General features: G+C 42.8%; 2 protein-coding genes across 3 annotated transcripts; one reads left to right on the top strand and one right to left on the bottom strand.

Annotated features, from left to right (window-relative positions):
• Positions 1 to 1,284: 1,284 nt before the first annotated feature.
• Positions 1,285 to 3,822, bottom strand: LOC108571397 (endoplasmic reticulum resident protein 44). 2 transcript variants are annotated; one of them, XM_017933420.1, is made up of 7 exons: positions 3,692 to 3,822; positions 3,035 to 3,116; positions 2,799 to 2,954; positions 2,403 to 2,703; positions 2,239 to 2,286; positions 1,705 to 2,000; positions 1,285 to 1,631 (listed from the first exon to the last, which is right to left on the bottom strand). In XM_017933420.1, exons 1-7 carry the CDS (start codon positions 3,746 to 3,748, stop codon positions 1,285 to 1,287), a joined length of 1,287 nt encoding a protein of 428 aa, XP_017788909.1. In that variant the 5' UTR covers positions 3,749 to 3,822. The 2 variants fall into 2 exon arrangements, with proteins under 2 accessions (XP_017788909.1, XP_017788910.1); XM_017933421.1 differs by lacking the exon at positions 2,239 to 2,286.
• Positions 3,823 to 10,798: 6,976 nt separating this feature from the next.
• Positions 10,799 to 12,035, top strand: LOC108571398 (transcription factor Sp5-like). Its single transcript, XM_017933422.1, has 2 exons — positions 10,799 to 10,879; positions 11,139 to 12,035. The coding sequence occupies exons 1-2, from the start codon at positions 10,853 to 10,855 to the stop codon at positions 12,033 to 12,035; spliced, it is 924 nt and encodes a 307-aa protein (XP_017788911.1). The 5' UTR covers positions 10,799 to 10,852.
• Positions 12,036 to 12,238: the final 203 nt, after the last annotated feature.

Raw genomic sequence — 12,238 nt, 5'->3', positions numbered from 1 at the left:
ATTATTATTTCACGGGAGAAAAGGGGATATACGCAGAAGAGATGGAATAATCTAACAAAGATGATAAATATCTGACTTAGAAATCGTTTATTAACAGAAAAGTTAATACCATCATCCATACAAATTAGCTTCTTAGGAGTATCTTAGTTCTATATCATACGAAATATCTTTTTTACTATTCTTATTGTTAATCGAAATATTTCAAATATTGAAATTCGTCGATGTACCGATTCTAAAATACTTTGCCCAAGAAGCGGTTCTTTTTGAACGAAACAATCGATTTGAAATCCGCGCTCGCGCATGCGCATAGCGGTTATCGAAAATCGAATATAATAGAGCAATTCCCGCGCATTTTACTCGTTCGCGCGTTTTTCTCTCAAACATACACACGACCGCGTCGTACTGCTATATTACGTTGTGCTAGAAAATACTTTGAGACAAGCTGTTAAAGAGTATCAAAAGGTGTTTGCCTCATGAATAACGTTTTGTGTTACTGTCGTGTCTCGTTAACGGAGAGTTAATTCGAAGATTAATCTCGTAACAAAGCAGCATGAAACGTCGTAGGACAAAGGCCGGTATCGCAGCCGTTGTATCAGCAGTACATTCGGTAGTGTAAAATTTAAGTTTGATTATGCGAAACGATATATTACAACGTTTGTTTTGTTACCCATGCTTGAGTAATTTCTTTGTTGTTGTTTCTTTTCTTAAATGTATTCTATAAATCGCGTTACAACTTGAGATATAACATCTATTAGACGAATATTGACACTGGGAGATATTAAGATCTCTGGCGTTCATTCGTAATTCCATTAAGAATTATTACCGTTTCTTTTTTTATATCCAGTAAGAAAGGAAAGATAATATAAAAAGCACATGTTATGTAAAAATAGAATAAAATCTACTATTTTCCTATAATATAACCTCTACGAAGGTTGTTTCAATTATGCGTCGTGGATAATTTTTATACAAGTTAGAGTTTAAACATATGTAACATTTGGTAGAGGTTCGAAACTTTATCTTGGAATTACCGTACTTCTTCATAAATTGACGATACGAAATTAATCGCGGTAAATTACTTTCCACCTAAAATACGCTAAATAAACCTTTAATTTTTATGAAAATACTGCATAAACGATAAAAAGAATGCTAGACTCGTATATAACATTGATTAATAATTCGATTCAATAATACAACGGATTTGAATTTCATCACTGTAAACAAGTAACAAATTACATAACCAAAATCATACAAATCTCAATATCCTGATTTACGTTAACCCTATCATTATAGTTCATCCTTGAGTAACGTGTACCTGTTTTTGCTGGGTGCTAGTTTTTTAAATGTAGACTCTGGTGGGGTTGTAGGCACCTTAACTTCTCCAACAATTTGCGGTGCTTCGTAACTATTAGGATTTGGCCCATAATGAAATTCCCTATGTAACTTTCCCGTATATAAATCTTGTAGGAAACTTTTTAATTTTCCTTCTACATGAATATCATGGAAGTTTGGGAACAGGTACATGTGTCTAAAACTATCTATTGCAATTAGAGGCAAATCTGCTGGAGACTTCCTTAAATGATGGAGTGGATGGGCAAATTTAATACCATCTGCAGTTAGGAAATTGACATTTTCTGAAACGATAAAAAACTATCATTGCTTTCATCCACTGGAGAAATTAAATTCGCGAATTAATTGTTTCCTTACGTTTTTCATCGATTAGTGTCTTTGTTACTACATCTTTGTACATTTTAACACTCTCAATATCGTCCGGAGCGTGAAACAATATAAGGAAGGGTAAACCTTCCTCTGTTAATTCCTCTGCATTTTCAAATGTGATTTCCCTTACAAGGGGAACACACTTCTCTTGTGCCCAAACATTTAATTCGTCAAAATTATTTAAACTTCCTTGGTAAGTTTCATCTTCGTCGTTAGAAAGTGCCTTGTCAGACCGGAAGACTATAATAGGGTCTCCTGGGGGGTGCATAGCTCTGCTTGCATTCCTAATTAAACCATTGAACAATTAAGAATAACTTTTACATTAAAATGAATTTTTATGTATGTTCCAAATAAAACTGCAAAGTAAAATATGCGAGGAAAGGCTTGTTAAGCATTTATGCTTGGGTATTGCACAAGAGTAAGGTTCTAACAAAAGAGAGAAATGGCATTTGTGATAAATTTGAGAAGAAATATATGAAAACCAACTAATAACACTAATGTCACATGCAATATCTTACTTACAAAAAGTGAAAATGTTCTCCAATTTCACAGTTTTGAGCAGAGCATGTGCTTGTTAGAGAAAGAATAATAATAGTTACATACACTTGGTAGAGTTGTCGAATAAAATTTGTTAAGAAAGAAAAATAATGTTAGTCATCTGTGTATTTTTAATAAATAATCCTTACCCAAAGCCAACATGGAACTGGCAATCATCTTTCAGATTAGTGGCAACTCTCCTGAACATTTTATATTCAGGAACATCTTTCCTATCGAAATAACCAATGATCATTCTCTTCTTATCATCTAAATCAAATAATTCCTTCAAATCATAGAATTCCTTAATGGGATCCTCTAATTGCTTCCTTATAAATTCCTCAAAAGCTTCCACAGAGCGCTGACCTCTGTATTCTCTCTTAGTTTGTTGACCATTTCTTATAACTTTCAAGGTAGGATATTTAGTTATGTGAAACCTTGAAGCAATAAAGGCTAGAAGATCATTTTCTCTTTAGCAATCAATTTTATATACATATTATAATAAAATCATTCGAATGTTGGGTATGGTTTTTTTTCTATCTACTCACACTCCTTTTCACAATCTACTTTAGCCATAACTACTCTTCCTGGCTCAGGAAATGCATTTCTTATTTTATTCGCAGCTTCTTCGAAAATAGGGGCTAATGAATTACTAAAACGGCACCACTGTGCGTAAAAATTTATAAATACCAATTCATTTGTTGCTAGAATGACAAAAATAAAAATGCAACACTTTGCCAGCAACCATAACACTCTATGCATTTCTTATCTCTATGCAACTCACCAAGCGTCATATCGATATTTTGTTGAGTAAGCGATACCGCACCTTCGTTTGCATCGTTTGCTAAATTGTTTGGTAAAAATGCCTAAAAACGAAAATATCTTAGAGTCCCCGACTTACTATCACCTCGTGAAATATATCTATCAGATACAGAAACGTGTTAAGATGTACTCGTGCGTGAAATTTTTAGGATAACGGCATATGGATAGGATGAATTAAACGACGATAAATTCGCAAACAATGGGATGGGTAAAGGATGAATTAAAATAACAGGAAAGGATTGCAAGTAATGTTTTATTTTACGATATAGTCTTTTCGCCGGTTTCTCTCCCCTCTCTAACATAGAACAGTTTCAACTCGAATGATTCATAATAAATGTATACAATTGTTAACTTTAGTCTTGGAAAGGTCGTTTAATCAATTTTTTAGGTTATTTTTTTGTGTACGTCTACAGGTTATGCCGCAATCTAGACCATGAAATTATACCAAGTGTCGTTAAAATGAATCCAAGATTAGCGGGCTATGGTAACGGGAAATAGGCTTCCTAGAATTCGTAGATTCCCAAATACGTGTCACCGTACGTATCGTTGGCGGTATTCAAAAATATGTGTCACATCTTTTGACAAAACGAGATGATAGACTATTTCAAACAGTACTCACCAATAGACACGCAAATATAAGTACTTTGAAGTGAAAAATATCACAGAAGACCAACATGTTGTGATCTTGAACTATAAATTTGATCAGGCAATATCCTTTTGAATAACCATCAGTAAGCAGCTGCCTCTGCGACAAGTGCCACGAATTTGCGGTAAATCGAAGTCTAGTAAAATCCTCGAGGCATCGATTCACCAGGGATGGCACATGTATTGTATAAATTCTCTATGTAGGAATTATACCTGTTTCGCTTCTCTTTGTTCAATTTGTGCCTATCATCGTGGTGTCTCGTTCTAGTATCCGTCCAATGTCCCTGCTTCGTTATTTTCCCTATCTAGTTTGCACGTTTCTAGGGCATTTTTAGAATGTTGCAGGCCTTTAAATAATTCCCTAGCCGTTGACCAGTACCATCCTGCTACATCTTCCTAGCCCGTTCAAATTTACGGCGGGATTCTAGTTCCTCCGTTTCTTCTACAGTTACATATGCAGTACATTAGACCAACATAGAAACTTTTTCTCATTCAACTTTCCTCCAGATTTATATTTCACGTTTTTTCTCTACTTTACAATCTGTACTTCCCAGAAAATACGAGAACCATTTCTAACCGCAAAATGAACTCGACAATAAAACCATTATGCATCCTAATCTCCGTGAAAATTCCAAGGATTGTCCACGCGAGTTTTAATCATCCAGCTGATTTACAAGCGTCTAGCGAAAAGTTCAAGCCAACGACTCTCCATATCGTAAAGTGAAAAAGGTTGAATAGATTTCGGAAAATCGCAGGAGCGATTTCTATGGAGGGTAGCGAGGATCTTTCTATTCGGAAACCACAGCATGTTTAACGTTCTAACTTATCCTTTCCCTCGACAATCGACGAACGAAAGATGAGCAACTGTTCTTCCGACCGCAACAAACTTACCTGCTGTAAGGATCGCACGACGCGTCGCGGAAAGTGCAATAAAACAATCATACATCTGTAATCTCCGTGTAAAAGCGAATTATCGGCTACATAGAGGGCAACAATAACATTCACCGGGTATCTTGCCGTAGCTGCAAAACACCGTGACTTTACGAATCCTCCTACTTCACAGACGAAATTTCAATGTTCAGGTACACCTGGGTGAGAGTCCTCGGTCCTCGACGACATAATCCCCATTGAACGAGTACGAGGGCTCTCCAGGCACGAACTTCGATAATAATTTATGGCTGCACGAGGCTCCGGTGCAACGCTCGAACGGGGTGTGCTGTCGTGTAAGCCACAGCTTAACCGTAATTTACAACAAAATCCAATTTTCCCAATTCTACGTTTATTCGCAGCTCGAAACACCCTTTCGCCTACCGTTCGTTCGAACAATCTTCGTTAAAAATTAGCGTAGACTGCATCGATACATTTTCGAAACTAGCTCGAGTTAAATACACTCTCTTAACAGACTAGAACGACAGTCGGAATGACTTTGAGTTCGTAGGGACCATTATACCTTTTCACGGCCGACGTTTTTAGTCCTCTCCGCGGGTGGGTGAACTTGGAATGTGCCGATGTCAATCTAGCATCTGAATAGACCAACCGTAAGAGCTTGTCAAACGTTCACTCGTGAATTCTTTCTCTTACGATTTTCGCTAGAAACGCGCCGCCCCGAGCCCCCATGTAAATTAGGATAAGCTGTCGCGGCTGTACGTACTAATTAATTGAACACTACTCGCGATTAACTGTAACATGCTACGGTGACACTTGTCCGCCGGCGTTCTTTGACACTGGATCGGCCGCGCCGTTGGATACTAGTTGAACAAACGAGTCTGTTGAAAGATAAAACCACACAATGCACCACGGGACTCTGCATCCGACGATATTTCTCTTCTGAGAAAAACTTTAACGCGACTTCTAGGGCGGCATTGACTTTTGCTGCGACAAACGACTTGCCGACTTTTCCTCTAAAAAAAAAAAAAGTGAAGGAAATATCCGTACCGAGGAGCATTTCGTTCTGCAGATATTTAGTGGAATTTATTACGAAACTCGGTTGGTTTTATTCTGTCAGTTGGTAAAAGAAAGGTACCTGCATACATCGTTCGAGAAAGTCGTCACTTTTTAATCCCTTTATTGCCACGATTGAGAGAATAGAGGTAACGACGACTCCCCGCTAATTAAAATCTATCGGTAAAAGACGAGCCGACAAAGGGTGAACGTAGTCCCATTTTTTCTCGAATCACCGTCATTTTTCTCCAAGGGTGCCGTCGTCCCCCTTTCAAACTTTACGCCAGCCAATTTGGCGGTCGCGCGATTGTTTCTCGGACGATTGTCCAAAGGATTAGTCGTTGATTGTCCGCTTCTGTTAAATATGCCCGGTTGATTACTCCCCTGCCTTTTGTCCTTTCTGCGTTTCGACGGAAAGTTACCTGTGGCTTTAAACTGTATAGTGTCATAATATTTATCGCTGCCCCCGTCAATCCGGGGTAATAAGATATTCCCAGGTTATCCGTTAACCCTAATTTCTACATCTTATTATCGCAGTTTAACCGGGAAACTTTGGGTTAATCGCTTGAAAGTTTTCTGACGCTAGCTGGTAAATTGGCACGGAACGGCTCGGTTGCGTCATGAATTCGCGTACAACGTGACGGCTTCCTTTCAACGATAGATATTCTCACGGGTTCCATGGTATTCTAGTTCTTCTTCTATCGTTTCTCTCCTCCTTTTGGAACGCAACAGGTCGTATTGTGACGAAGGTGTCATTCCGTTCAAATGGGATCGGCGGGAAGACCCGTTCGGCTCGATTCTTGCGTCTCTACGACGAAGCAGAAATTTATGGACTTGGGTCGGACGTTTTCGAGAACAGGTACACGCTTTTTCCCTTGTTCTCTCACCTCGCAGATCGCTAATTCATCCCCTACGAAATCCGTCATCGGCACCTTTGATAATTCCCGAACAGGTTACTATTAGAATTAGAAGAGGGCTTCCGTGTACGATGTTGGAATAACAGATCTTTCGTAATTCGATCTTATCGATTATCACCACTAGCGATCTACCGGTCTTTGTCTGGAAAACGATGGGTAATAAATGAATATCGCAACGCGATCAGGCCAACCTCTTTATACGCTACTAAAACTGTTTTCTCTTTGTGGCAAGTGATTAATGACGAAGCACTGTTTGCTATCCATTTGTCTAAAGCTGAACAGGCCGGAACAATGAACCGGTCCGCTAATCGGACGGTAAAAAGTTATTAGAATCGGCTCGATAGCTTATAAACACCGACCTAATTTCGCTGTTATCCTTCCAAGAAGTAGGGATTTAGTTGGGGAAAATGAAAATTAAGGCCAACAGGTAGAGGGTTGCTCTTTATATGTATTAGCTTTGCAAATATTAGATCTTTCGGAAATATTTGAAACGTGGCCAGGTAAGAAGGAGCACGAGAACCACCATGTAACTGGTCTGTTTATGTACAAGATAACCAATGATCTCTGGTAAACGCTGTAATCTCTTGTTTACGGCCTCGTAATCCTAACCCGATTAACAGCGACGTACGAGTTAGCAGGACAGATCCGACTAATCTTGTTCCGTGGCGAGGTACACGATCCGATCGGGTTCGAATAGGCTTTCTTCCCTTACAGGAGGAGTCGTGAGCGACCACGTTACGCCGATCATCGTGTGAAAACTGCAAAGTCTCGCTCCATTAGCTCCGAAGACTAGTCCCATTGTCGGGGGAACGTGGCCCTCTCTCTCCCTCCAGTTTCTTCCGAGACTAAGTATTTCCTTCTTTTTTTTCCTCTTCCTCCTTCTCCTCTCTCCGCCATCGTCTCCTCTACGTTTTCTTCCAGATCCAAGCATAAGTTAGAAACCCGTCAAGACTAGTGACCTGCTGATCCCGATGATGCTTCCTTCGACCAGGTAAATCGCGTATAAAATTGACCCGTAGCTAGGAAGAAAAGGTTTCGACCCCTAATGACGTCTCGACGGACCGGTCCGTCATCAGAAATATGCCTTCGAGTCATCTTCTCTGCATCGTGGAGAATTTTGAGGAAATTCGACGTGGAGGAAACGAGATTCCTTTCGCCGAATTACCTTATTGGCCGCTATTGTGCTTAATTGCCAACCCTTCGCGACGATACCTAACCAATAGACCCATGACCGGCGATTTCCAGCAAACTATAAAAGTTGTTGAGTTACGATTAACCGTAGGAAAGCGTTCGTTTTTCGGGAATATTAGTTCTCGTAAAACGATAGCTCATGTTTATGCGCTCACGAACTCGGGGCCTCTTTAGAAAAGAGCGCCGAAAGACTGTTATAGCCCGAAAGAAATATGTTACGAGACTTCGCTGTGTCCTCTTTCTAGAAAATAAACGCCGCCCTGGCATTTCCTTAACCCGTGCGAGCAGTTCGGGTCCGCCGTGCAATCGACAACTTTGAGATATCGAGAAATAGAAGTCGTTTCTTTCAGCATAAATCCGGGAAAAATACGAGAAATCGGGGACAGCCGATTTCTTATTGCGGATACCCGAAATCTGACCTGCCTCGGAATCCTTCCGATTTGCATCGGTCCACTGCCCTTGAATGTCTCTCGAAAAATGCGCGTCTTTCGCACCAACGTCCTGGTAAATGCACAAAGCGCACTTTACACCCCCGCCGCTCTCTCCGTTTACCGATTTGACACACGCCGTACGAAAGTGCCGTCTGATTCGTCTCTTCGTCGATGACCGGCGAAAGAATCGACTTTTTCAGAGATCCGCAGGTCCGAGAACCCCGTAAAAAAAAAGAGAGTTGGTGAAAGAGAAGAGGACGGTGAAAAGTAGCTGCGGCGAAGGAAGGAGTTTTTGTAAAAATTCCCACCTCTCCGGGGAATCGATCGTCCGCGTGGGAGTACTGTTTACCGGCGGAGCAATTTACCCCTGGCCGAGACGCTAAGCGGCTTATTAGGGGACAATGGTTAGTCCGAGCAGAGGAAAGTAAAGGGTTGCTCGGGGCGTGCCCCCACCTTTCACCCTTCTGCCGCGGCACTGTCGCAAGATTTACGACGATGCTGTTGCTCCTGTTGCAGTTTGCAACCATGCACTCGCTTCGACATGTGTCGGACAGCACTGACCAATTTCCATGGGTTTCCTGCGTCTGCCAATACGATGAATTTGACAAACAACGACAAGCCCCCTGAGAATTCGCTCGTGGTCGTTCCCGGTAAATATTCTACAAGATAGATGGCCCAGCCCCCGTCTCCCTCTCTCTTTAACGCACACGTGACGTCAGATGATATTTCCTGCACACCGGAAATTGATAATCTTTTTCCGGTATGCGTCTGACGCATCGGCGAACCATTTAATATCTTGCACCGCTTGTTGTTGCGCGAACGCTTTATCGAAATTGGATAAATGCCTCGTAAAAATAACGAAGGACCTATGGACTCGCGATAAAATATTGTTGTTTTCGTCTTCAATTCGGAATCTCTCTCCGTAGTTTCGTAGATAACAGCGTCCTTCGTCAGCTGCCAAGACTGTCAAAGTGATGCTATCGAGACAAGTTGTTCCTCTTCCAAAGCTGTGTAAACAAGATTCGTAGAAGAGATGGCGCGATAAAAATCCACCGCGTCTATGTTGCAACGATTAAGAGCGCAACGCTGAAGACCGTCCTGCGTTGAAAAAATGATCTTTCACGCGCCAAGTGCAACGACTTGTCCCCGTTCTTACGCCTGCATTTTCTCCGTCGTACCTGCACCGGACTTCTGTCCGTATTGTGTATCCTACGGAGCGCAATAATGGTGCCTATCTGGTGGTGATCGGTAGCGCGAAAGTGTCGTCACCTCGTCCTGCCAATGATCGCTTTACAGCCACCATAAACCGACACTTTGTGCAGTTTGTGTAGCTCAGTTCGAGCCGGCACGCATTGTGAACGCTCCCTTCCAGCATCGACCAGGATCTTTTATAGATTTATGGTAGGACGTACGCCACAAAGAGTACCGAGGAACCTTGGGAAAGTAGTCCCTGTTATCACGTGCTACCGTGCACCGGGGAGGGCGTCGCGGGCCTCTCCACGCTTTGATACGTCTTTGCAAATCTCGTCCGCCTCCATTCAGTCCCGTCAAAGGGGCCCTAAATACCGTAAAAATTCTACTTTGACTCTTTTCATCGAACAAACGAGCATCGTGCGTCGCTCGAACTTCTCCGGTCGCAAAATTTCACAGAATTCTGCTGGTCTTTGCGCAACTTGTCCTGCGAGACATAATGGGAAAAAGGGGTGAGGTGAAGAAAAAGTCGAACGAAAGTGCAACTTCTGCATAAGACAGTTTGCAGCAGGTTACATAATTGCGACAACGTGCGTCGCACTCGAAACGGAGAGACCGCTAATTAAACGAAAATGCCCGATCCACTAATTAAACTTGAACGATTAAGCTTATTCCTCCTACCGTTTCTACCGATAATTATTACCTACCGGGTCCACTGCTCCCCGAAACTTGGGCGGTCGAATCGTGAGGCAATGATTTCACTTGGAGGTCGATCGCCGGTTAACCGTACGAAAAAATTCTCCACGTTATTGTGGCTACGTGAACAAATTGCAGGAGGATTTTTGAACGAAACGAAACGACAAGTGGAATACGAGAAAGGATCTAAACGCGTACATTTGCCTGCCAGTCGAGCGATTCAAAATAAATAATCGTACGTGGTCGGTGTAAAATATGGCGATTTGTAAAAACTACGGATACTACGGAGAGAGTACCGTAGAATTGACGAAGGCTTTCCTCGGCGGCATGAGGCAGCCCCCAGGGACGACCACAAAAGGTGCGTAGCCTCGATCCTCGGAACGCAGGGTTGATTTATGAGCCGATGGAGGGGAGGGCGCATGCGCACCGGGCCACAGGATTCACTGGGGTCTATCCCCACCTCCATAGAGGAACCCGGCAGAGCATTCAGCCTCCTCCCTTCTTCTTCGGTTCCTTGTCCACTCGGTTATTAAAACCGAGGCGACACGGTCGGCAACCAGCAATTATCTGGCGAACGCTCCGAGCCGCGCACGCTCCGATCCGCGCACCGCTCTCTTCAGTTCCCTTTTCCTTTCCGTTTTCGTTCGCGCTTGCATACAAAAACAAGTGATATCAAGATTACGGAATTACTCTGTTTCATCTCACGGAAGAATCTCGGAGGAATAATTATTCCCGGAGGAAAATCGCCAAGAATCAGGAAGTGAAGTGATGGCACAAGTGATGCAGTATCAACAGGTCCGTAATAATAATACATCTGTGTAAATATAACGTATCGTAATGGCGGGACAATAGTGTCGGAAGTGAAGATAACAAGGTGATAATTGTTTATCAATTCGTGCGAAGCTCTGTGTATTATAACCGTCGACACGTCTAACGTGTCTGATCTCCTTTTGAAATTTGTCGCGTGAAAAGGAGCGCTGATCGTGAGACCTGACTTCAGACGATAGAGTATCGAATCGACTTTAAAATAACTTCAATCTGATTCGTGTTACAGATATGCATGCCGACGATGTCGCCCATGCCTGGCATGACGCCAATGTCCGGCATCCCGATGCCGATGCACCAGCCTACCGCTATGGATTACGGAAGTCCAGGCATTCACTATCAGCCCTACAATCCGACGTTAAGCAGCCATCATCTTCAAACCAGCCAATCGAGCTACTGGTACCCTGGATCCACGAGTCACAGTCAAATTACCGAGCCGCTCACGCCGCCGGCGTACACCATGTCCAGTGTTCCAACGAGCACAGCCTCGTGGACCACTCAGACTCACCTTCCACAACCTCAGCTCACCACCATTCCAACTATTCAACATTATTCGTTGCCACCGAGTCCACCTGAACTACCGCCAAGCCCTCAGGACCACTCGTCGCCCTATCAGTGGCCGCTAACGCCACCGGCGGATCATCACTTCTTGACCACGGAAGATCCCGGAAAATCTGGCAGAAAGTGTACGAGATGTCGATGCCCGAATTGCCAAACGGACAGCGGAAGTCAATTGGGCGTGGACGGGAAGAGACAACACGTATGCCACGTGCCAGGCTGTGGCAAAGTGTACGGCAAAACCTCTCACTTGAAGGCACATCTCAGATGGCATACCGGCGAACGACCTTTCGTCTGCAACTGGCTGTTCTGCGGCAAAAGGTTCACCAGGAGCGACGAACTGCAGCGTCACCTTCGAACTCATACCGGGGAGAAGAGGTTCGCCTGTCCTACGTGTTGCAAGAGATTCATGAGAAGCGACCATCTCACGAAACACATCAAGACCCACGAAAATCAGAAGAAAAAGAGTTCCGCGAGTAAAAAAGAATGTAATAAAGAGAATTCGTTGCCGGCTGCGTCCACGCAGAACGCGTATCCACCTATCGGTGGACAGTACACCATGATTTAGGATTGTGAGGACTGTTTTAGGAAATATTATTCGGGTTCTTTATATAGAACCTACGTGACTGGAGATCGTAGTACGTCTGTCTTTTTGTAAATAGCTGAATCTTTATTAAAAAGTTCCTTCGTCCCTCTTGTAATTATTGTACATAGATAAAGCGACAGTGAGAGAGAGAGAGAGAGAGAGAGAGAGAGAGAGAGAATATTTTT

The sequence above is a fragment of the Habropoda laboriosa genome, unplaced genomic scaffold (genome assembly GCF_001263275.1).
Source record: "Habropoda laboriosa isolate 0110345459 unplaced genomic scaffold, ASM126327v1 scaffold57, whole genome shotgun sequence".
NCBI classification, from domain to species: domain Eukaryota; kingdom Metazoa; phylum Arthropoda; class Insecta; order Hymenoptera; family Apidae; genus Habropoda; species Habropoda laboriosa.
This window is presented reverse-complemented; position numbering and strand designations above follow the sequence as displayed.

Excerpts from the sequence above, each read along its gene's own strand:
- LOC108571398 (XM_017933422.1), top strand. The coding sequence starts at position 10,853 with ATGGCACAAGTGATGCAGTATCAACAG. Across the intron at positions 10,880-11,138 it reads AAGTGATGCAGTATCAACAG|ATATGCATGCCGACGATGTC; the intron begins GTCCGTAATAAT and ends TTCGTGTTACAG.
- LOC108571397 (XM_017933420.1), bottom strand. The coding sequence starts at position 3,748 with ATGTTGGTCTTCTGTGATATTTTTCACTTCAAAGTACTTATATTTGCG. Across the intron at positions 2,704-2,798 it reads AGTAGATTGTGAAAAGGAGT|CCTTTATTGCTTCAAGGTTT; the intron begins GTGAGTAGATAG and ends ATGATCTTCTAG. Across the intron at positions 1,632-1,704 it reads GACACTAATCGATGAAAAAC|AAAATGTCAATTTCCTAACT; the intron begins GTAAGGAAACAA and ends TTATCGTTTCAG.